Genomic DNA, 27,460 nt, shown 5'->3' with positions numbered 1-27,460 from the left:
TTTTTTATTTTTTTGTCCATACGACTGTTTACCTCTCAGCTAAAGCATTATACCAGCCAATAATGACGTCTTCCAGAGAGATTCAGTGTTTTAGAGGCAGTGGCCTACGCTATAGAAAGACGGACAAGACTCCTGTCGTAACACAGCCAACTAAGCGAGTTTTGTTGACGCAAGGTGGCCTAAAAAACATTCGAATCAAAAATGATGAAATGAGAAATGGTTAGTGTCGAGTACCGTTCAATATCGGCGAAAAAAAATGGTTGATGAAAGACGGTCAGAAGTTATTGGAGATCTCTTAGGGAAATTTTATGAAAGATGTTGTTAAATGTAACTCGTCAGCTTATCCCCGGATACAATCAATATTTTCTTTTATAACAGGTGACACTTTTAAACTCCACAAAGCTATTTTGAAAAAAAATATGCAAAATGAAACTACCTTCATATGAGCTAACCGTGATGAGGACGGAGTCCCAAAGTTATTATCAAGTTAATAATCAAGTTACATTGATTGAATAGGAAAAGAACGAGCTTTGTTTTCAAACTAAATAAGTCTTTAGTGTGGATACTTCGAGGAGACAGCAGTGGAAAATGTATTACAGAGTGCCAATAGGCACCTTTATGGAAGCAGAGGAAGAGGACGACCTCACTCCGTTGGAAGGCCCAGGCGGAAAACGACTTAAATTCCCTTGGTGTGACCTATTGGCGCCAGTTATCAGAGCGCTTTTTTGGACGGACATAACCGTTTAAACGGTTAAGCGTCAATTAAGAAAGCAAATAATAGGCGCCATTTGCAAAACCTGCGTGGATGGAGAGCATTGCGACTATTCACAGTAGTCATAATAAACGTATCCGATCAGAAGTATGGGGCAATGTCATGAACGTCTTCTCAGCCTAACCAAAGCCTGGCGATAATATCATATGATGCAAATATCATCTAAAATACCTTCACACATACATATGTACTTTTAACTCTAATTTTATTTATGGTCATAACTAAAGTTTTTTCCGATGCATTCTTTTAAGCGCGTGCTATACCTACATACATATTTGCATACATACTATGTATGTGCAGAAATACAATATGCAAATTAGTAGATATGATCATGAATTGGGTCACGGTATATCTAACAATTATCACATATGTATGTACATACACACATACATAGAAAAACAAATACATTATACGTTTGTATTTATTTACATTATACGTTGTAATTATTGTAATAAATATACTTCTTATATGTATTTGGTTCAACTATTTCTACCAGTTGATAGCTAAGCGTATGCCATACATAACATAAGCGTGACATGGTGTTTTGTTTGCAAACGAACCGAAGACCAAAGCTAACATTTTATGTTACGCAACGTTAACAGTGCCTTGTAGTATGGTAACATATTTTCGGAATGTTTTCGGATAACGGTTCCCCTTAATGCTCATGTAACACCTTAACATGCCAACCTAATAAAACCGCACTGCGTTTTTTTAGCGCACGTAAACAACCGGGCGGCCACCGTGGTGTGATGGTAGCGTGCTCCGCCTACCACACCGTATGCCCTGGGTTCGCACCCCGAGCAAAGCAACATCAAAATTTTAGAAATAAGGTTTTTAAATTAGAAGAAAATTTTTCTAAGCGGGGTCGCCCCTCGGCAGTGCTTGGCAAGCGCTCCGGGTGTATTTCTGCCATGAAAAGCTCTCAGTGAAAACACATCTGCCTTGCAGATGCCGTTCGGAGTCGGCTTAAAACATGTAGGTCCCGTCCGGCCAATTTGTAGGGAAAATCAAGAGGAGCACGACGCAAATTGGAAGAGAAGCTCGGCCTTAGATCTCTTCGGAGGTTATCGCGCCTTACATTTATTTTTTTTTTTTTTTTAACAACCGGCGTTTTTGCCCTAACCCAAATAAGCATGTAAAGCATGGTGCAAACGTCAAATCTAAATGTCGCGCAGAACAACAATTGGAAATCGAGTTATGTTTTCACGCAGCAAATTCAATTTGGGTTGCTCTCATACAAGTTGTATGTGCATGAGACATTTTTGACAGAAAATGACTTGCGTGCGTTTATATTAGGTTGGCATGTAATACATTGTATTTAGCGCCGTGACACAATGACATTTTTCATATAGATGCGTTTAACACAAGCCAATAACATTGCCACAATCAACCAAGATGTTGCGTTTGTAAATATGAAGGAACTACAGACTTAGCAATTGAAGTTTATTACGCCTTGCGCTGTTGTAAACATTCGCCCTATACAACAAAAATACTTGCTAACATATTTTGTGTTGTAATCGATTGCTATATTGCAGTTCTTAATTGCGAAAAATATTAGAACATTTACCAACCAGTAGGAAAAATAATTTCACTTGCAAAGTGTGCCAACACCTTCTTCTTCTTATGATTTGCTTGGAACAAAATTTGGGACATGGCTACTTTTCAATATTAGATGGCGCCAGTGTCGCTCATTCTACCGTTCTCCATAAAAATGCTTGCAATCTACTAATAATGCATAAGCTTGGGTTAAACTCATCTATATGAAAAAGTGCTTATGTGTCGGAGCTATTATATATCGAATTTAAGAATAGGAAGGTTCCGTGAGAAAGTCAGCCTGGGTGTATAAAAAATTTTCTTATAAAACTGGAGATAGCGTGGATGTTGTAAAAACTTTCAATCAACCTTAAAATATCAAATTATTCAATGCCTCTTTTTTATTCTTAAATTTTAATTAAAATGAAATAGGTAGCTTGTTTTGAAAAAGCTGTCAAGCAATTTGTGGTTTACCGCTCGAGTGATTAAAACCAAAAATAACTAACGTGACTCATCTTTATTTATTGAAGCTGATTTAAATACAATTTTATAAAGGCCCTATATTCTTATTACTAGATTATCGAACAGTATTAGCTGTGACCCACCCGTGACAAAAATCGAAAGTTGTTATCCTAAATTTTGCCAGGCCTTGTTTATTTCAGATTTGTTATACAATGTTTAAAGCTCATTTTGAATGCATCCAACAATCAGTTTCGACGCAGAACAGAAACATTTATTATAAATAAGTAAGCATTGCTAATACGCCTCATACTCCTCATAGACAGATGAACTAATTAGGTCCAGTAGAATTTTAATCAAAATACGACTCCTCTGCTCCCTAATACCGGTCTATATATGAATATCTCGATTTGGTAATGCCGTTACAATGTGCCGTAAGCTGAATAAAATAAATACTTTCCATATTCTATGCACAGCTGAGTATAACAAATTACAAACCTTAAGTAAAGCAGAGAAGGTGAAATTATGTCCCCCAGCGGGTCATGGGGCTTAGAATATACCCTCTGCAGGTATGCCTGTCGTAAGAAGCGCCTAAAGTACCAAATTGATTCAAGGGGTTGTGAAGCATAACCCTTTCAAAGGGTTGCCAGCGCAATATATAGATTCTCCAACTCAATTGTCAAGCTCACCTACCCGTGGCGAATTCTGTTTCTTTAACATGCGAGGCTCTGGCGACCCCAAGTTCCTCATGGATCTTTAAGTTTTCATGTGGTCATACTAAATCGATTCCGAGATGGTCGGGCTAATTACCTTAATGGTGCTTGTTACCGGAACGTACCATATCTGCATCCGGCAAAGTACCAGCAACATCGATAACACTCCCCAATGCCTTCGAGGAGTGTTCATATTGCTACAATAACAACAACAACCAGGTGAAATTATAAATAAATAATTTCGCCTTCTTTGGTAAAGCGCTCATAACAGTTCTTTGTACAAAGTTCAAATTTAACAGTATTTTAAAATATAACACTAAACAAATTTAACTCCCCTGTTAACTCTCATTATTTGTTTGCTTGACATTTCATTCGTATTTTGCATAATTCACAACAACATGCATTTATTAAGTAGCTTGAAAATTTTGCGACTTTCTTCAGAAGATATAATGTGAAATATTTCACGACATTCTTATGTCATCTGCAAAAAAGTTGTCAGGAGAAGAAAGGGTACAATGGCTGGTTGGAATCGGGAACTCCCAGCGGGTTAGCGGCCAAGAATACACCCGCGGTAGGTATGCCTGTCATACCAGGCGACTCAAATACCAAATTGATTCAAGGGGTTGCCAGCGCAATACATAGCTTGTCCAACCCAATTGCCAACCTTACTTACCTGTGGCGAATCCTGTTTCTGTAATACTCGAGGCTCTGGCGACTCCAATATGCTCATGGATCTAGGAGGGCGGCATGGCCTAGACGGTTTCATGTGGTCAGAATTAATCGTTCCCGAGATGGTCGGCCTAGTACCTTAATGGTGCTTGTTACCGAAACGTATAGGATCTGTATCCGGCAAAGGACCATCAACATAGATAACACTCAAATTAACAGGATTAGCTTTGTGTCATGTGGCCACTAGAAGGCAGTGCACTTCCCCAAAGTTCAACAAAAGAAATAAACACTTTAAATCCGGTGGGAATTTCATGTGATTTTTTTTATTTCAGATGTGGCAAATTAAGGAATTTTGTTCAATTTTTGTGGATAATTTCACATAGTTTACCTGGCATCACTGTTTCATGTCCGTACTTGTGCCAACGTGCTATTTGCTTTGTTCCTAATGTTGTTCACACGATGTAAGCAGAGATGCAGAGAGCGCATCAACACGCGACTCAGTACAATATACCGCTATATAAAACAACAAAAGCATATACCCCAACACAACCATATCCATCACTAGCCCGAACATCTTTTAAAACGCCACCAAAACTACTACATACATACGCTGTTAACATTAACCACCGCTAAGCAGAACAGCAACACCACCCTCTCAAAAGGAGTATCGTAAACACGGTAAACAGGCAAAATAAACATCGCAGCGAGGTGGCAAATGCATATTTCGTGTACATATGTCACGTCAGCGGCAGCAGCAACAAAAACACACAAGCAATTTCACAAAGGATTGGAAGTGTAGAATATCCATAGAAGTACCTATGTGCATATGAATGTACATATCTAGCAATTCAGAGAGGAACATAGAATATAAAAAAAAACAGCCTCATCCGATAGCCACACGACGTCGTCTTCAACAGATGTAGCGGTACTGTGCGTAACAGAACAGCGAATAGAGTGGTTTTTGAGATTTTTTTTCTTTCGCTATGAAGTGAGAATGCACTGTAATATATTTTTTTTCTCTGGTATAATATATAACAGCAACAGGAGCAGCAGTAATTCGGAGGTAACTGAACAGCAGAACCAGATGCTTCATGATAACGTAAATTTCAGTTTGACTGCTTTCGCGTATGGGTTCGGTTTCGGTGGTGGTGATAGTTCTTCTAGCAATAATGGGTAGTTTTATATGAGAGCGCATTTAAATATTTCTCTCTTTTTGTTTATATTACATTACTTGGTACTTTGGTAATAATTTTTTGTTCGGTGTATCTCCGTAGTGCGTACACACATGCTTATGTTTATACACCGTACACGGTGGTAGCATCTACGCCGACGCTACAGCCAACCCGTACGTCGGCATTGACGCTTATCACATGCCAATTGTGGACAACGAACGCCAGCAGCCAAATGGAAAAGCAGCATGCCTGCGACACAGCCACACAAAAATCATCACAAGAAATTGTAGTAGCGACTAGAACGTCGCGCGGCAAGCACACGCGTTGTTCCTAAAATATAATTGAATCAAAATTTGTGAAATTTATGAAAACTGTAAACATTAATGGATTTAATAAAAAAAAGTGTGGAATAATACGGAAGATCAAATTGGAAAATGAAAATAAAAATTTGTATGTGAAGTTTGCATAGAAAAAAAAAGGATAAGAAAGCGCGTATTGCAAAAATACGCAAACTTGAGCGAAATTAAAAAAAAATAAAAAATTTTTAAAATAAATAACATAAAAGCATATTTGGAGACATTTACTAAAATGTTCACTGTGCAGTAACTATGAGAAATTATTGACGAATTTCGTAAAAAAAACAACCGGTTGCTTTAACATTGTGAATAACTACAAAAACAACATTTGAAGTGTGAACTCGAAAATATATAAATTATAAAAAGATAGATATCTACTAATTGGCAATATAAATAAGAAAAGTGAACTGCATTTTTGGAGCACACTGTGTGAAACCTTTTCCACAAAAAATTGTGTTTAATTATGCCACGCGCCGCCATTTTCCAACGGAAATCGAAATTACGGTAAACACCAACACTTAAAAAACTCAATTTCAATATTATCTGCTTAGCACTATTGGCTGGCTGCTAGAGTATATTCTAAAATTTGTGTGTTAAAATGTATTTCGCTATACTACGAAATTGCCGTAGTGAAAAATTACTAAGTGAAAATCATTGCCGTCGCTAAAGCTGCATTTGCTGATTTTCACACTTTGGTATTGAAAATAAGCTAAAATAAAGATTAACGTTGTTAATTAGCTAAATAATTTAAATCCAATGTTGTCTTGTTTGGTGCCGTCGTCATCACGCTTTGGCCAAGAGGATAATATTATAAATCAAAGCATGCCATCATCACCAGCTTTTGCCGTACAATGTAAGTTCACATTTTTGATAGTTGGTATTTTTAGTTTAGAGTAAAAATAAAGATTGACTCCTTAAAAATGTTCCTTTCCATTTCACCTTTGGTTGTTAATTTGTTTATCCATGAAATAAGAAACTGACAGTGTTTTTGGAATCTTTGAGTCTTCTATAATAAAATTGTCAAGTTCTAGGGAAAACTCAAAACGACTTATAAGATCACCCAACAAACATTAAAAATATTTCTCTAGCCTTCGAGAAATATATAGTTCTCAAGTTGATATCCAACATCATTCCTTGATTATTATCCAGTTTTTGACAATTTGTTTGAAATTTATACCTCTCGAGTTGATCTCCAACATCATTATTGGGCTATCTTGTGTATCTGTTGGAAAATGAATATATATCAGCAAACCAAGTGGACTTATCGTAGAATTTGTTGAAACGACAAATTAATTCACAGACCCCGCCTTCAAAATCTGAGATATGGCTTGTTCGACAAAAATGTTGAGATAGCGTGTTGCAACAGCTGATTTGCCTTAATATGAAAAAATTTTATGAGTGATATTTTGTTATTGATTTCATCGATCCAACATTTAAAAAACACCTATATCATATGAAATTCTATGCGAGCTTTCTTCAGTATACTGGGGCGGTTTCCTGTCTTCTTCTATATGGCAGTCCATTACGACTCAAGAAAAATTTGTTAACTAATGTAAGTAGAATTAGTTTATTTCACAGTTAATGTTATGCGCTGTAGGATCAACAAACATTTACGATCTCTCATCAGCCAATTTTTATTTTTCATTTTACGCACGTCGTAACCATTTAACCTTACTCAAATATTGCGGGTGGTTTCCTATCTTTTCTAATTGGCAGCCGAGTACGAGTCATGTTTCTTAACTAATTTAAGTAGAATTCGAGAGAGATTAACCATCCTCTTTTCCTTCTTTAGTTCCCAGTTTAGAAAGAACAAACTTTGAAAAAGTAAAGAGCTTTTAAAGCGCTGTATGATGCATTTAAAAACCTTATTGTATTAATTCTATCGAGTAAATTCGGCCATAGGTATACGAATGTACATACATATTTTTGTAAGATTTTATGAGCTTAGGACGAGTTGATAATAAAGGTTTATCAATTATTAGTTTTAGATCCTTTGATTGAAAAAAATTGCAGACATTTGCTGGATATTGTCAGTTTTCACTTTGAAGCCAGCTACTATCTTTCGTCAGGCACATTTGTAATTTAACAGACAACGGGAGTCGAGATGATATCGCATAGCTAGAACAATAAGGAGCTAACAAAAAATCTGTAAATTCGAAGCTATGAATATCTCCAGACTTCCCAGTTCAATACCTACCGAACTGTATACTCGATTAATTAATACCTCTAATAATCAACAAGAAAATACTCTGTGAAAATTTGAAATTGCATTGGCGCATGTGGAAGAGAAAGTAAATTTTTCACGTTTTGTGAACATTGCGGTTTTTTTGAGTTGATCGCTTTTTTATCTAAGTGTACGATATGATATAAAATTGCATGCCCGATTTCTTCAGAAAAATCAATTTTTTAACCTTATTAGAATGTTGAGGACGGTTTTCGGTTTCTTCTAAGTGACAGCCGATTGTGACCCAAGCAAAATATCTTAACGAATTTAAGTAAAGTTTTGAATCTCGAGCTAAGCACCGTGGGATTTAAAAACCTCAATCTCTTAATTTCTATCAAATAAACTCACTCATAGGTATAGGATATACTACATTTTTGTTGATAATAACTGTTTTTATTAGTTTTCAGATCCTTTGAAAGTAAAAACAAAAGAATAAACAAAACATTTAAAGGTTATCGTCAGTACTATTTTGAGGCCCAGGAACGATCTCTCGTCAGACTATTTTGTATTTTGAATTCTTTCAAAAATATCTTCTTGATATTGATTGTTATCATAACATATTATAACTAAGCTGAGAATTGTTTCTACTAATTTGAAGGACTTTTCGTATAACGTTAATGACTCTTTAGTAATTAGAGTTCGTCTTCATAATCAGAACATCACAAATTGAAAAAAATAAAATTTGAGGAAAAAGTAATACATGATCGAAATTATAGAATTTTGGTCAAAAGTTCATCTTAATCGAAGAAACAAGTTCCAAACCCAGTACATTCGTTGATGAAAAATCAAAACACCCTTTTTTGCAAAATATACTTCATGACTGGTGGGATTGTTTCGATATAATTTTGTTAATACGTTTGGTTTCATCTGCATTGTTAATATGTTTGGTTTAAGGCGCGATAACCTCTGAAGAGTTTTTTGAACGAACTTCTCTTCTAATTTGCGTCGTGCTCCTTTTAAGTTTTCCTACAAATCGGCGGACGGGACCTACATGTTTCATGTTGACTCCGAACGGCATCTGATAGAAATACACTCGGAGTGTTCACGAAATCACTTCCTAGGGGCGAGCCCGCTTAGAAACATTTTTTTTTCTAACTGAAAAAACATTTTTCTAAAATTTCGATGTTGCTTTACCCGGGGCTTGAGCCCAGTACCCACTGCGGTGGTCGCAAATATAATTTACATATAAAAGATATCTTAATTCTTGAGGATGTTGTCGGAATGAAGGGGATTGCTAACAACACTAGATCAGACTTTTATTTATTTACTTAATTATGTAGCACGCGTAATTTCACTATTGTGAGATTGCTTATGTGGTCGGAATGGACTGGATTCCGAGCGCCAGAAGTTTGTTGATAGGCTATCAATTATAGCTTTGAAATGATCAGTTATCAATTCATCATCTCTTTCTCATAGTTGAATATGCCCACCGTTCAGGCAAATGTTAATATTGTAAACGTTTTGTATATAATTGAGTTAACTATTTTGCGGTCGGAATGGACGTGATTTCCAGTAGCTATACTTTTTATGACACAATAATTACGGCTGATTGTTTGGGAGATTGCAAACTCACCCGCCCAAGTATAAAAGCTAGTATAGCGATTATTGAAACCCTGAAACATACAACAGAAAGATGCGTGCATTTCAAAATTGGATCTACATGAAAAAAGGGATTGGAGAAGTCTATACCGCCTAAAAGTGACGTTGACCTTAATCTCACTGAACATATTGTAAACAGTTTCGTATGAACTAACTTGATTTTAAATAACTTTTCCGTATATTTTTATAAAAAATACCAAAATACGCGCTGACGAGGGTTGAAAATTTATCAAATCGCGTAAAGGTAAAAAAAAATGTTTGTTAAAGCAAACAACCAGCAAAAACATCAGAAAATAGTATTTTGTTCGCAACTTCCAACTAAAAATTATAAGTATTAGGGTTTATAAAAAACTGTTATTCTTTCCATATCCTCTTTAGTCATTTGGCCTAGATCTGCCTGCACTTTCCAAATGTTTTATCACCTGTCCAGAAGCGAAATTTCGGCGTGGTAAAAGCAGATTTCCAAATAGAAATTTTTAATGATAATATATGGGGAAATCCGCCAAACTTTGGTTTTTTTGGAGAAAAAATTTTTTTTGAAACATGGTATCATACAAATATCTTTTTGTTAGGAACATTGAGGGGTAAATTGGAGCTATAGTGCATCGCCGTTACTCGTCTTACATAATGCCTCACAAAGATATAGTCAAAAGATCGACCAAAATATATATAAATTGAGGTCGCAATGTTAAATATACATTTATTTCAACATTTCTGTACCGATTATATCGAAATTTTAACAAAATTTGAAGATATATGCAGCTGTTAGCTATGTAAAATTTGTTTGATACACAATGCCCGGTTTTGTAGATATCGGTAAAAATATAAAACCGAATAACCGCCAAATATTTTTTACTGCAAAGTTTGCAACACATTTATTTTAACACCTTTCTACCGATTCTTTTGAAACTTTAAAAACATATAGATATGTGAACGAAGTATGTTTAGGTAAAAAAGTTTTAATACCCGATATCCGGTTTTGGAGATATTGATAAAAATATACACCCGGAAAACCTTAATTTTTTGTACTTATTTAAGCACTTCTTAACCGATTGTGTTGAAATTTTATCAGGATGTACATATCTATGTGGGTTATATTTAGGTAAAATTTTGTTGATACCCGAAATCCGGTTTTAGGATATCGGCAAAAGTATGAAACCGGGTAACCGTCAAATATTTCATACCCGTTTGTTAATTTTTTCTCTACACCACAGTAGTATACCATCAATTGCCTCATCTTGCAATATTCGCTCAAGGAAAGTTATTGATGTTTGTATATGGGGCAAATATACGAAATTTTCGCCAAAAATTGGCAATCGTTAAAAAGTGTAGACAATTTTTTTTTTTAATTTTTGTACCAAATTTGTGTTTATTTTCATTTACTTATAAATAAAAACTGGTTTAAAAAAATACAAAAAAAAATTGTCTGCACTTTTTGACGATTGCCAATTTTTGTCGGAAATTTCGTTTTATTAGCCCCATGTACAAACATCAATAACTTTCCTTGCGTGAATATTGCAAGATGAGGCAATTGATGGTATACTACTGTGGTGTAGAGAAAAAATTAACAAACGGGTATGAAGTGATAAAAGTAAAATTGTAGCTGTGGCCACGAAAAAACATGCTCCTGAAAAAAATGTACGCAACCAAGTGCTTCCACTTTTCTGCCTCTACCTTCAAAACTGAGAAGGGCACATCGAATTTGAAGCCCCACGTTCTTTTAGTCCCTGACAGGCTATTATCGTGCATAATCCAAATTTCAATACTCAGTTGCCTCAAAAAGCTATAAGCAAAAAACTGTCAATACTGAAAATGACAAAAAAAAAGTATCCCTACTTTGATTGGTGATAGTTTTAAGTATTGGAGGGGCACATTAATTTTGCTCATACTTTTAGAATTTCCGTCTCAAAAACAACATTCAGTTTGAGTTCCATAGCGTTTCAGCGATGTCTCAAAATTTTACCGAAAAAATTCAAAAAAAAAAATCAAGGGTATCGCTTGAAAAAGTGTAAATATCGACGTTTTTTACGTTTCGAAGTTCTGCAAAAACTTACTGTCAACTTTCTTGATTATTAAAATGATCAAACCGGATAGCCAAAAGGTCAAACTTAATGCCCTTGTACTTTTTTCTGGCCTTAAGTTTTTTGCCCGTGTGTAAAACCCGAGTATCCAAAAACGTAAAAGTTTTTATGTTTTTAAAACTATCTCTTTGTATTTATTTTCTTTAAAAAAGAGGCAAACACGTAATATAACTAATAAATTTCGTCAACAGAGGACCAAAATCTCTTACAAAAACTTATACAAATCCTGACTTCTTTTTTTAAATTTTTAAAAAGTAACAACAGGTATGTACTCAGATCTACTGCCGAGTTTATTCCAGAAAATATTATTGTCTACCGTCCAGATTTTTTTTAATTTGTTCTAATATACAGACCGGCAAATTTTAGACCCTGAAACGAGCCTTTGGCCCGCGAACTCAAAACTGACTTTAGATTTTCTAATTTGGTTCTAGCTTTCAAGATATTCTTATATCAATATATTCTTGTGCGAGCACCATATTTTTCAAGGAAAATGATTGTGTTTTGAAATGGCATTTACGGATTCTTTTGTGAATTGCTGTTTTTGATTTCTTTAACAGAAAAATAATGACAATTGTTCAAGAACTAATTGAAAAATTACGCTGATGCCGGTTTTTGAAAAGTTTTTCGCAGAATGTGTGCGCACAATTTTCTTGATCATTACATTATTTTAAGTTTGGTTATGAAAGTCACGTTCTAATGATATTTTCATTTAAAAAAAAACACAAAAAAATTGTTATTGTGCTTGATTTTAGTAAAAGTGTGGTATTACAAACACAAACTGAAATATACAGACCATTGTGTTAAAGAATTTTACTTTGTTCGTGATTACAAAAAATGGCCACAAACATATAAAAAAAAAACAATAATGTTTAAAAATTCCAACTTAACACAAAATTTAATAACTCTGTCACAAATCTGAAGGCACCTGCTAATAAATTTCAAGGAAACCCCATGAAAAAGCAATTTTTTATAATATTCGTACCGAGAAGTAAATTTTTTTTATAAACACACCACATAATATGTATGTATGTACATATGTATATGATTTTGTTATTTTTTTTTATTTTCTTATCATCAAATATTGTTGAACTCAATTGTACCGTTGATGTAAACATATTTTGTAGACATGAAAAAAAGCGCAGCCAATCACTGCGATTAGTAAATATTTTGCAGTAGTACAATGCATCAACAAATAAATATTTTTCTATAGGTACGAGAACGCTTGATTCATTCATAATTCTTAAAAATCCCATATAAGTATACATATGTATCAGGTTCACTTAATATTTTTGTCGTTTAGCAGTCGATTTTCTGCTTTCGTTATTTTCATCCATTGAAAATATTTTATCATCAAAAATAAGTTTATACATTTAGTTTTTTTTTTTGCACTTACATAATTATTTCTTTTGAAAATTCCTCGCAGTAGTTATCAATTTTATTTGTAAGAGGTTCATACCAATATTTTTTTTTAATAATACCTTTTACCAAAAATATTTTTAAGCATCAATCGGAAAACTAATTATATTTTTGGCATATTATTTCATACCTCTATAATTCGAGCCCTAACAATAATTTAATATTAAACAACAAAAATAAAATTTTACAGATAGTGGTTTCAAGATGCTACCCCATGCATCGAAGTGGTAAAATTTCAAAAAAAAAGTTAGGATTTTCTCACCTCTTGTATAGTAACATAACACCTTGTGTAAATTATTTTTTGTTGGTTACACTAAATTTGCTGTTAGGTCTTCAAATTATAAGTATTTTCAAAAATTCAAATATAAGAATTAAAATTTTACCAGTTCTTGACTATGTTGCTGTTTTCCATTAGGTACACGAATCCGTCACACTTTTAAAAGGAGTTCATTACAATAAAATTCATGGATATGCATTTTTATATCGTGAACAGGCTGTTGAGAGTTGTTTTTGATATTTTGCTAAATATTTACTTAAACAAAAACCTACTGACCTTTTCTAAAAATATTCATTTCATGCTAAAGAAATAAATAAAAACAAACTTTTAAAAAGAAATCAACAATCAATATAATATAATATATCCAATTTAAAAACATTTAAAGTACTTTACCGTACTCTCTCATTAGTCATCATTAATTCCTATTAATTTAAAATTTTCATACGCCAACTGTTTGCGTCTCCAATTCAAAAACAAACAACCACCTACACTGTAAATTTATAAGCACGTTTTTTATGCTTAATTATTATGATGCTCTACTCGTATATATGTACATATGTATGTATGGCTGTGTCGTTTTCAAGATCACTAGAACCCAGTGTGTGGTCTCAAAAACCAGCATTGAGCCCATCGAATATACACACAAAGTCTCTAAAAAGGGATAATAAGCATAATGCTTAAAGTACAATATATCCAAAAATCATATTCATATAATAAACAAAAAAATTCACCTTAAACCGTAACAGAAAAAAAATGTATACAAATAAACATACACATAAGCATGCATCAAATTACAGATCGTAACAACAATTCACTATATCTTGCTGTGAGGTAAGAAAAAAATTATTAAGAAGAGTTTGAGCTTAGCACGCTTTTGTCAACAACACCGCCTGCATATAAAATTAAGGATATTAATCTAGATATATACCCTGCAAAAATCGCGAGTACTTCATGCATGCATGTATGGAGTACTCGCTATGGACCAAGCGCCCTGCAAAAATCGCGAATACTCCATGCATGCATGTATGGAGTACTCGCTATGGACCAAGCGAGTGCTCCAAAATTAACCACAATTCATAAAAAAAATATGGTCCAATTAACATTGCGATGTCCTAGGACCGGACCATATACTCCAGCTCTGCATTACATCAGAGTAATCCATGGAGTACCCACAGTCCAATAAACATCGTGTAGTGATTACAATCGTTAAAAACGAACAATGATCGGCTTACAATGTCTTCTGTGTTCGTGTAGAAACATGAGTTGGTCCATTGCTGCATTACAGTGGAGTATAATGGTAAGTACTCCAGTGGACCACATGATCCAACGATTTTTGCAGGGTACATACATACATTGTAAATGTACTTCATACTTACTTATATAAGAAGACGTCTTTAGGTGGCATACATTGTTACCTCAACGCTCGATCACTCAGCTCAAAAGAGTAATAATAATAAACACCTTAAATGCTGCTTCATTAATTTGGGATCGAGTACGTATGTACGAGTAGCAACGAAGCCAAGCGTGGTGATATATTAAACTGAAAACAAAAAACCGTTGTTTGTAAACAAAAAGAACAAACAGCATTAAATTTTTAAACAATTATATTATTTATTGTATATTGTTTTCAAAGAGAGCAGGGTCTTTCAACTCGTTTCACTTAAAATAAAAAGAAACATCTGAGAGCAGCCAAATAGAGATTTTTTTGCGCTGTGACGAAAGTGGTAACACAAAAAACGTAGGCAAAATTAACATCTACTTTATTGGAGACCAAAACGATGAACTATTCCTAAGTTTAGTAGTTTTTGTGATATGTCGCTAGTTGTTAAATGAAGATATACTTTATGCATGTATTCCATATATGACCATAGATGTGTTGTGTGAATGAGTATAGAGATAAGGGCTGTCGCCACTGGCCGATCGAATACTGAAAGGTACTTTTACGCCCCGATTCTAGTGTGGTAACAATATTCTTCACCACGGTAATGAAATCATGTGGCAACTTTTACACCCTTTTGGTATTCTACCAGCGAAAGTAGCCGGATAATTTTTTGCCCACAAAAGTAGGTGGTTACATCGAAATAACCACACAACAGCTGTTGTATAGACAAAGGCAAAACTGAAAAATAAAGAATTGTAAGCGAAAATAAGTAAAGATAATAGTAAAAAAGTGTTGCCTATTGCTATACATTTACATTATGTACTTTCACAGAATAAATTAAAATATACTTATGTAGAAACTTATCATGCATAATATGCCTATACACATCGTCCCGTTTATTCGTTAACCTCGTATCTACAGGCGAGACATTTTCTGTAAAGCGAACACGGTTGCCACACCATGCTTTCATTTGGGACCAAAATTCATCGAAAGAAAGACCAAATTTTTGTTTTATTTTATTAGTATAAAATACAAAATTTTAGAATGTTTCCATATGAAATTTTACTAAACATAGTGAAGACTTTCCTTTAATTCAAGCTGAACAAACAAATATATGTGCATGCAACCAAAAATGGTACTATGTTTTGACATAGGATAAGTCTATGTCTTTCACCAACCAAACGTTGTGAACCTAGTTTTGGTCACAAAGCTCTTGGTTCTAGCATTATGTTGTTGATTGCAATGAAATAAAATGTATAGTGCAGTTAGGTTTTAGTAAGAAACAGTTCAAAATTTGCATTGTGGTGTTGCCGAACTATGTATGTAGAAAACTCAGTAAATCATAAATGAAATTACACTCAAAAAAAAGTTATCATCAAGGCGATGCCATCTAGGCATCAATGTGCAATTTTTGCTTATTTTTTTTCGTCATCAATGATCTTATGTTATTGACATTTTCGAAATATTAGCTTGATACTTGTATTTGTCAAGTTAATAGACTACATACAAATGTAATGCGTTTTATAATCAATCTATTATTAAATGTTATCATAATGAAAATAGGAAATTTATACATTTATCATTTTGATACATTTTAAGGGCGAAACAAAAAAAAGATACAAAATTTATACTTTTAATTATACCTTTTATAATATTTATCGTAGCATTGATACCACGAAAATGATACCGTTTATAGTTTCATTTTTGCACATCGTGTATTAAATTAATAGTGATACTTTTTTTTTTTTGTGTGTAGGCAATTTTGTTAATGCTATTTTTATAGATACTTACTTCTTCCCTTAACGTTTAAACTTCATATCAGAGCCTAGATTCAGTAAGTGTGAGTTTTGATCCCACGGGTTCTGCTAGCACCTACGGGAATAATTTTATACAAAACACTTCTTCCGAAGTCAAATCTCTTCCTTCTCTCTTCGAGTTAAAATATTTCTTGTGCCAAGATACTTAGTTTTCAATTACCTTGCGAGGCTTAACACAACAATAGTCCTGGAATTCCTTGAACTGTTGGTGTTGTTGTTGTTGTTGTAGCAATAAGGTTGCTCCCCGAAGGCTTTGGGGAGTGTTATCGATGTGATGGTCCTTTGCCAGATACAGATCCGATACGCTCCTCTAACACAGCACCATTAAGGTGCTAGCCCGACCACCTCGGGAACGATTTTATGGCCACATTAAACCTTCAGGCCATCATGCCTCCCTCCCCACCCCCAAGTTCCATGAGAAGCTTGGGTCGCCAGAGCCTCGTCTGTTATTGAAACAGGATTCGCCGCGGATAGGTGAGGCTGACAATTGGGTTTGGAGAAACTGTATATTGCGCTGGCAACCTGAAGGGTTGCGCTACACAGCCCCTTGAATCTGGTATTTTAGTGGCATCTTACGACAGGCATATCTACCGCGTGTATATTCTGACCCCCTAACCCGCTGGGGTGCTGGGTGAGAAAGATTTAAATATCAACGTGCCAAACGAGAAGTAATGCATAGAATTTCTTTGTATAAGTTTTGAAAGTGTTAGGCTCACGGCAGAGTGCTCGCTATAAGCTATGCTAGGCGATAAGCAATTTTTATTTTCATATATTTTACATAGTGTTGTATAGCCGATCGAAATTATCGGTTATTTCATCAACAATTAACGACAATGTGTTTGCCAACACTTTTCTTTTTAATGCCTGGCATAAATTATATCCTAGGTGAAATGTTATTGTTCTGGTACATTTTATTGACTGAGCAATATTTTATGGTGAGAGTTCCATTGAAGTAAATTCAAAATTATATGGGGGCTAACGAAAGTGTGGCGAATTTTTGGGCAATATTGCGAATTTTTACCTGAGTGAAAAGAAAGAAAAGTACCAATCGTGGCTACTGCCTAAAAAGGACCAAAATTGAAGAAAATCGGACCAAACGGGGTTGGAAGGGAATATTTTTGGTCCAAATGGACCAAAGTGGCAACCGTGAAAGCGAAGAAAACTACCTTTCAGATTTCTCCACATACACTGGTGGTTTTTTCGGTGATGACAGCGTTACCACTATATCAACATTCAAGTTGATATTTTAAAAAACTCTTTTATTTTGGTTTGCAATAAAAAATTTATTTTTGTTTATTTTTGAGTTTAGATATTTTCCAACTAATTAGAATTTTCTTTTTTTGAAGTTATTCAAAATTTTAAGTTAACACGAAAACTCAATTAAAATTATTTTAAAAATTAAAGTAAAGAGTACAAAGTAGTTAACACTATATTTACTCCCACCAAGAAAATTTGAAACAAACAAATTATTAATTAATATTAAATGTAACCTTTTTTTGTTTTTTGTTGTTTAATGTATTTGTGTTTAAATTAGTGTTAATAAGTATGTTTGCTGGTTTAAGTAAATCAATTGAAATATTTTTAATAGTATTGTTGTATTGAATTGTAAATGTTTTATGTTTCTTAGATATAACTTTAAAAGGTCCTTCATAAGGTGATTCTAAATTAGATTTACGAAGAACTTTAACAAAAACATACTCACAATTTTCTAATTGTTTAGGAACGAAAACATTTTCTTTGTTATGATGAAAAACTTTAGAACGAACAAGTGAAAAATATTCTCTTATTTTATGAAGAGCGTCATTAGAAAAATCATGTTCTTTATTACTATTTGAAATAATTAATTCACCAGGTATTCTAAGTGTTTGGCCATAAACAAGTTCAGCAGATGAACATTTTAAATCTTCTTTAATAGAAGTTCGTAAACCAAGTAGAATGAATGGTAAAATGTCAGACCAATGAACCGAGTCGTTTGATGCTATAATTGCTGCTTTTAAAGTTCGATGAAATCTCTCTATCATGCCATTTGCTTGGGGATGGTAAGGAGATGTATGAATTTTATGAGAACCTAAAAGTTTAGTTAATTCCGTAAAAAATTTTGAGGTGAATTGTGAACCTTGATCTACTGTAATATTCAATGGTATACCAAATCGTGGTATATAATTTTGAATAAAAGTTTTTACTATAGTATTTGTTGAAATATCTTTAAGTGGATAAGCTTCAGGCCAACGTGAAAATCTGTCAATAATTGTTAAAATATAATAATTTCATTTCTGTTTTGATTATTATTGGAAGTCAAATGAATTTGTATTTCTTGTGGTAATTTACGAATCCACAATTTAAAGAGTAATTCTTGGCTAACTATGGAGTCAGAACCTATAAGTGATTTCATAAATCTGAATAATTCAGATGGTGAACGATCACCAAGTTCAGTTTTTGAAAATAATTGTTCTAATCGTTTTTCTTCGCTAAGAGAAAATCTTTCACATAGAATTTTTTTGATTGTATCATATTTATTAAAAAGAGGAGGAGGGTTAATAACATCTAAAATTTTAGATATAGTATCTCGTTGAAGAGTAATTAGAATATTTTGAAATTTTAAATTATCATCATTGATATTGTTAATTTCAAATTGTCCTTCAACAAGCAAAAACCAGGCATCAGGACAATCTTGCCAAAATTGTGGTAATTTAATAGATTTAGTAGAAGGAAAATTTGTAAAGTTATCTTGTGTTGAAGTATTTTGTGTTGTATTAGAGATGTTGCTTTGTGTTGTATTAATGTTAGAATTTTGAGTTGTATTGTGAGTCATGATGTTATTTGTATGGTTGATATTTTGATTTTCTGCATTTGTAAATTTACGAGTTCGTATTAAAAAAAAAAAAAAAAAAATAAAATAAAATGAAAAATTTGAAAATTAGGAAATATTTAAGATTTTTTTTGGAAAGGGAGTTAACAATTTAAATAAAATATTTAATTTTATATAAAAAATAAGTAAATTTAAATAATTGTTAAAATATAAAAATAATCTTAAAATAAATTTGAAAGTTAAAAGGTTTACAATTTTAATTTAAATTATAATTGAAAAATTTTAAATTTAATATTAGAATAAAAATTATACTTACATAAAATTAAATTAGTAAAAAAATATTCAAATTAATAAGTATTTGATTGATGATTGTAGAGATTTTGAGGGAATAAATGGCGTTTTTTGGGCGTGATAACAATTAAATTCATTGTTGTTGCTGTTTATGCAATGGCTTTGTTGTTTTCTTTATGAATCTCATCATTTTCATCGTGATGTCTTATACTTTAAATCCGTTCTTGTGTGTATTTTGCGTAAAATTGTTGTAATAGCTCTTGTTGTAGTGAAGTGGAAAACTTAACTATTGTTTTAAGCGTAGTATATTGTTTTTTAGAGTTCTTTATTAATTAACGATTCGTAGAAAAATTTAATTTTTATTTATGTTGCATAAAATGTATAGCATGTCTACTAGTAAATTTCTGCTATAAGTACTTTATGTTTTATTTGATTGTCCGCACTTATTTTTTGTTTTTGTTTCGTATATAGAATTTACAGCGACTGTTATATGCAATTTGCACAAAATATTGTTTATTAATTGAAGTATATTTAAGTTTCATTTTTTTTAAATCGATGTGCGATTTACAATTATGGTACTATGATTTAACTTTTTAATTTTTTTATTGTTTCTTTAAAAGTTTTAACAATTGGTTAAACTATTTTGTTCATCAAATCTGCTAAAATTTGATTTCCGTTTTCGGGTGTTTCAACACAGTCCATCTACGAATGTCTATCGACTTTCACTTATTTTCACAATAGTAAATGTTTTAAGCACTTTCAAAACGAAATATTTTTAAAGTTAATTATAGCTTCGTATTATAATCACTAAATTCATAATTTTTTGTTGATGGCGAATGTATTTCCAAATTGGATTTTAAGTAAACAAACTGATGGCTGTTCGTTTAGTCTGTTTCGCACAACTATTTAAATCGTTGTAAATATGACGGAGTAGTTACTTTAAAATTGCGAAATTTTTTGTTCAAAAATCATTTATCACAAGCACGAGGTATTATATATACAAGCACGGACAGATATAGATTTAGATAATAAATGCATTTTAATTAAAAATTAGCGAATGGAAATTTTCGTAATCATTACAGTCATTAATGAAATAAAATATTTGCGCAGGATCGTTGGTAGGATCGCCAATATATCAACATTCAAGTTGATATTTTAAAAAACTCTTTTATTTTGGTTTGCAATAAAAAATTTATTTTTGTTTATTTTTGAGTTTAGATATTTTCCAACTAATTAGAATTTTCTTTTTTTGAAGTTATTCAAAATTTTAAGTTAACACGAAAACTCAATTAAAATTATTTTAAAAATTAAAGTAAAGAGTACAAAGTAGTTAACACTATAACCACTTTGGCTAGAATCGCGGATAAAAGAACTGGTAACGATATTCGGTTACATAATGTTCTGGGTACTATTTTACCGGTAACGCTGAGAATCGGGGCGTTCATGTTCAGAATCTAGCACTAGAACTCAGCATTTTACGTTCATTATGGGCAATCAAGTATATTTAAAAAATATTCTGTATCGCAAGAAATATATTTGGTACTGCTTTGATCCCCTACCTCAGTTTTTTTTTATTCTACCTCACGCTTTCTAAACTTCCCAACAAACATCGAAAAAATATATTTCCAGCCTTCAAGAAATATGTATGTAGCTCCCACGCTGATATCCAACATCATTCTCAAATTATTCTCCAACATTAAAAAAATTTGTTTGAAAATTATAGTTCTCGAATTGTTCCTCAATATTATTCTGAAACTATTCTCCGACGCTAGACAAATTTTTACATTGGATCTCGAGTTGAGGCGAAGTTGGAAACTAAAATGCTCTCAACGATGGCAACACCAAAGTCAACCGCGGTTCGTTGAAGCGTTATAAACTAAAAACTATTTATACATGTTTATTATTTTTTTTTTTTTCATTAAAATACTGCAGTACTGAAATCTTACATTTGAGTTCAATTAGAGAATCACACTTGAGTACACGTTTTCTCAACTTGACAAACAGTATTTTTTGCTATAAAAAAGAAATTTTTGTTTACGTATCTTTTTATTTTCTTTTAGGCAATATGCATCCTGAATATTAACTAAATGTATCCAAATATTCTAGTGTTAGGAATATTTCGACGCTTATCGCGGGTCGCCAGTTATGTTTGAAGTTTAAGGTTTCTAGCTTACAGGGAAGTTGCATAGATATTGGCATTGAAATTTCAAGACATATAATTCTAATATAGAGAAAAAGTTAATTAAAAGCGCGGACCTACAAACATATACATAGCATCATAAAATTGGCCCCGAGGATATTCATATGTTATCTGTAAGAACAAGAGCGGGGTGAGTTGCCTTTTGTTGAGCAAACTTCTGGTAATGCCATGGACTCAATCAGTCTATGTTAGGTACTCACGGAGCAGCCAGTTCAACTTCACCCAACCATCTTGCCTATAAGGTCTAGTAGAAATCTATTTCGGCTTTTATATTGTGATGTTACACAGCTCTCCTGCAGGTGAGATTCCAAGACAAGAACGAGCTTTCATCAAAAGCGCACCCTAGCAAAAGAATCGGAAGTCTTTGGTGAGACTTTTTTTATGGATGAAAGCCTTTTAACCAGAAAGTACCTTTTTTCCGAATAAGTAAAAATAGTTTTCAGGATCTCTGAAAGTTTTTGATATATTTTCTTCTCCAACTTCATGCGTTTCCTGGTTTTTGTTCATCCATCTCATCCATCTCTAGTGGTATCGTTATAAAATAACGAACAAAAAATATTGTTATTGAGTACAAAAATATCAAACACGATTTTTACCGATGTATTACAAGAATACTAAGCTAAATTTAAAAACCAGTTTTACTGCTGAAAAATATTCTAAATCCGTTGTATCCCGTAATAGAAAAAAAAATAATAGAGATGTACAATAATCTGATCAAATTTCAAAAACTAGTAATATCTGAAAAATAGTAATATTATAACAAATATTATATGGTTAACAGATATAAGCAACATTTTCGATAAATCTCAAATAAAGAATTGATTGTCAATCTTCACATTAGGTTGCACGGACAAAAATGTTGGCTATATACGAGATTATCTTGTACACTTTAAAGCTTCTAGCTGTTGAAATGAAGAAAACCTCCTGATCTGAAAAATCGGTTGTATGGGAGATACATATATGTTATAGTGGTCTGATCTAGTCGGTTCCGACAAATATCTCATTGGACATCAAAATATACCCGCTCACCAAATTTAATTCGTTGTTGTTTGTATTTATATTGCTTATGTGTCTGCTTTGGGTGGCACTCTTAGTAATTGACCAATTGAATTTTGAATTCGTCACATACTCCCACATAAACTGCATCTTTCATGAAATATATGTACATATGTAGGTGTGGGCATTATGTCAGTGATGTGGCTAATTTCAATAAGTTTTTGCTCATCCTTTACAAATGTTAACAAAATTCAGTAATATTCCTTCTTTTTCTGAACCATTACGAAAACACGATAGATTGCGTGTAAACTTTTGATTTTATTTAAAAACCACACAAACAATTAATGTAAGGCGCGATAACCTCCGAAGAGATCTAAGGCCGAGCTTCTCTTCCAATTTGCGTCGTGCTCCTCTTGATTATCCCTACAAATTGGCCGGACGGGACCTACATGTTTTATACCGACTCCGAACGGCATCTGCAAGGCAGATGAGTTTTCACTGAGAACTTTTCATGGCAGATATACACCCGGAGCTCTTGCCAAACACTGCCGAGGGGCGACCCCGCTTAGAAAATTTTTTTTCTAATTGAAAAACCTTATTTCTAAAATATTAATGTTGCTTTGCCCGGGGTGTAAACCCAGGGCATACGGTGTGGTAGGCGGAGCACACACACACAATTAATGCTCAGAGAAATTATATGTTTTAATTTAGTATATACATAATTATCTACACCTCAACAGCATTTAAGCACCCATTAACGCCATCATTATTCAACACGCCATTGTTAAAATGCCATAACAACCTGTTAAACCATATAATTTGTGGCATTAACAAAACAAACAAGTGTAGAGAGATTGTTAATATTCCCGTACACAGAAGCATGGAATGATACCTTTTGTATTGAACATGACTGGCACCTCCTACCAATTATGAAACAAGTAAGCTACCTACTCACGAACATGTAAACAAATAAACAAAAATACAGAGATAAGCAGACAAAGAGCACCTGTGTTTGGCTGGCACCTTTCTTACCACATATACATGTTCTGTCATGATATACCGACAATGAAGTCAGGTAACAAGCTAACAGTTTTTAACCCTCATTTCGTGCCAACACACACATACATACACAAGAATGCAAGTGTGCAGCTAAATGGCGCTCTGATAAACAAGCGTATCTTGCTATGTATGGTTACAGACATAGTATTTGTACGTTTGAGGATTTTGACATGCGCACGCGAACAGGTATTCGAACACCGAACAAGACAGAATTGCCACAAAAACACATGCCGCTGATTTTATGTTGTGTCACGTGACACACCTGAGCACAAGTAAAGCCAATGATATATGTATGTACATATATGACTACCTGTTTTTGCCGGTCAAAGAGAAAAAGGTAAATAAATTTGTTGAATTAAGATGTGGGTAATCCTGAATTTATGACCAGACAGCGGTCAGACAGCAGCACAAGAGGCGGCTTTCAACTTGTATTTTACATGAAAGGCACTTAAAAAGTCAACAGCCAACATGGCATACCTTCTTCCACACTTGCTATGACTTGACAAAGAATTGCTTACATTGTATGTAGGTTTGTTTAGTTGTTTGATTTCAGATTATATTCTATTTATGCTTCTGTTGATTTATGAGTCTCCTCATTGATAATGTACGCTTATCCTGCTATTTGTAGACTTTACAATCTGTATTTCGTTTGTTTTTTTGACTGCTACCTTCTTGGTTACCTTTGTTTCTATCATGTACTTAGTACGTGCGTTTTGTTTGTGTGTTTTCGTTTCACTTGTCATAATCTGTTTGTTTTACCTTTGGACTCTGTAGTTATTCCAATGTTCGTATAGGTTGTTGATAAGCGCTAGTTAGTCTTGCTTTTTACTTTTCTTTTCGATTAGTGCAGGTTGTTTTGTTCTTCTTTGTTTATTGCCGGCATCAGTAGAAAAATTGATTTATTACGGTTTTATCTATTCACTGTTAGTGACATATAACGTCGTTGACTTATCATCGCATTCGTGGACAATATTTAGATTATTAATAGCCAAATATTGCTGAAGTTTCATTATTTAGAGTCACAAATACTACATACATATGTATTAAATATGTTGTAATACCGTCCTTTTTTTATAAAGGTGTTTTATTGATATTTTCCTTTTTGTCTTTAATTATTTGAACAACCGTTTTTGTTTTTATTGACCTATTGTTAAAGGATTCCTGGTTCGAATTCGAGCTGAAGGCATATAATGTACTGATGATAAAGGCTTAGCAACATTTGAAAAGGGTCTATCTGCGCAGCTTTGGCAGATTTCTGGGAAAATTCTATCTTCTATACCAAATAATAACGTCCGGTTAAGTTGAGAATTTTAGCATGGAACATTGAGCCCGTGGGCAGTAAAATTTTCATTGAAAATGCCCTCTCCGTATTAGTCGGCAAATCATTTAATCTATATTAACATATTGGAGGTTTTTACAGAAAAATCAGGATATAAAACTCGCACAATCATAATCATGAAAAGGGGACAACTTTTCTAAAAAGTTGTCCGATATATCGAAGTTTTTGATATTTTTATTAAAAAAAAATAACAATAATAATCTCTTCGGGGTCAGCATACAAATTTATAGGAAAAATTTAAGGTTCTTACCTATTGAGAGAGAAGCTCGACCTAAAACACCTCGAAATTGTATTATAACACAATTGTTATCTATTATGATCCAATTAAACTGAAATTTGAAGGTAAATTAAATGACAGCGGATTCAAAAACCGTTTAAAGACTGACTTTAGATACCTAAATAGATCAGCGGAAATTTTTTATTGAGTAAAGAGTTAGACCTCCCTTGTCTACTTAATATTATAAACATTTTTGTGTCATCTTTCTATTTTCGATGAGAGTTTAGAATAAAGAAGTTTTCAAAAATAGACTGTAACGTTCTTACATTTCGTATAACTCCTCTACATATCTCCAGGCGTGAGCCGTGTAAATTTGTTCAGCTATGTTGCACCGTAACAGTATTCTGAATTAAAAAGCTGGAAATCTACTTAAACATTCATTTAATTGCAGTTGGAGAGACGTCATAGAAAAAAGAAATTTTTGTGTTTCAAATATTTTGTTCGAAATAAAATCTGGATTAATTATTTACCTGTCGGCTGCTGAGTGGAATATCACGTTATCTCTACTGCTAGCTCAAAAGCCTTAAATCGATTGTTTCAAAACGGCTCCATCTCAGGACTTTCATTTAGGATAGATTCAAAAACGCTCTTTCTCAGATCTTTTTTCATTAACGCCCCATCTTACGTCAAAACGAATTGAATTTATGACCATATCTTTCGCTTTTGAGGCAAATTCAGAGATGGGGCGTTTTCTAATAAAACTCTGAGTGAAGGGCTTCATTTTTAGTTTACTGAAATAATTCGCTTCCACAACGGCAGCCGAGATTGGGTTATATTCTATATTATATATTATTATATTATACTAATCAGTAGATATATGAATCTATGAGGGGAATATCACTCTCTCTCTCTCTCTCGGCTGCCAGTTCGAAAGCGAACTGTTCAGGGTTGTTTTTTTTAAAGCATCCTAACTCAGAACCCAGTTACGGAATGTTTTATCCTAAAATATTCTTCATAGTTTATTGAATTTATACTGAGTTTCTTTAAGAGTTTCTGCGATAGTTGTATCAGCCGAATTCTGAGTTGTGGCATATTTCAGCCAGTCATCGTGTTTAAGGAACATTTTGGTGAAATATTATTACTTCTACTATAAATGCATATTTAGCGTATTATTCCTATTTCACCCTACTTGGCGTTCAGCAATTGGAGCGCAATTCTTAAAGTGAATCTTTGGAATAAAACAAATTTTTATTTGGAAAATTAATAAATTGAAAATAATGTATATGTATTAAAAGTTTTTATTTAATTTAATTATAAAAGTAATACTTAAAAAATTTTAAATAACCAAAGTCACTATAAATTTGTTAACATATGAGCTCTTTTAATTAACTTCTAATATTTAACAAAATCAACAACAATCTACACTTAATTAAAAATTCGCCGCTGACCTTCGCGGCGGCGTGAAAATTTCTAAGAGTATAACTGAATTTTCTTTTCATAATTCAATGTTTTCACGCCATTCATATTTTCACAGCAATCAATATAATAGAAATATTATTATTTTTATAATATTACTTCTTTTTTTTGCGTGCAAAACACATTTGTGGCGCCAAATGATTGATATTTTCCAAATCAGTTTATCGTATTCGCAAGTACACAATTTTTTATTTATTTTATTAAAATAACTTTAGACAAAATATAACAACAACAGCATATATTCGCAGTAAATTTGTTTCAGTATTTGTTTAAATTTGATTTTTTTATACAAACTTGCATATATAAAAATTATGCGAATAAGAAAACCAACGAGACACATGCTAAACATAAAAATTATGTAGACGATAGAGATAACGGCGATCGAAGTAATAAATCGAAAAAATATTAATACAAAAAAACAAAAGAAAAAGAGGAAGTGAGTAAGCTATCAAAATCGAAAAACAACAAGCAATCAATAAAAATAATTCTTCAAAAAGATGTATGGGTTCAATTTAAGAATATTTGTTTATAAAGTTTGCTTATGTACACATATGCGCGCATATGCTAATCGAGCATTCCATGAAAAAATTAAAATTGCAGCGGA

General features: G+C 33.0%; 1 protein-coding gene across 1 annotated transcript in view; it reads left to right on the top strand.

Moving 5' to 3' along the window:
- The first annotated feature begins 5,275 nt into the window (after positions 1-5,275).
- The window catches only part of zfh1 (Zn finger homeodomain 1), a 128,453-nt gene continuing 106,268 nt past the window's right edge, over positions 5,276-27,460 (top strand). Inside the window, exon 1 of the mRNA XM_067760996.1 lies at positions 5,276-6,527. Within this exon, the coding sequence (XP_067617097.1) occupies positions 6,431-6,527 (97 nt within the window). The 5' untranslated portion in view covers positions 5,276-6,430. The remainder of the gene's footprint in view (positions 6,528-27,460) is intronic.

This window comes from Eurosta solidaginis, chromosome 1 (genome assembly GCF_040869045.1).
Source record: "Eurosta solidaginis isolate ZX-2024a chromosome 1, ASM4086904v1, whole genome shotgun sequence".
NCBI lineage: Eukaryota > Metazoa > Arthropoda > Insecta > Diptera > Tephritidae > Eurosta > Eurosta solidaginis.
Note: the sequence above shows the minus strand (reverse complement) of the source record. Positions and strands in the feature narration are given on the sequence as shown.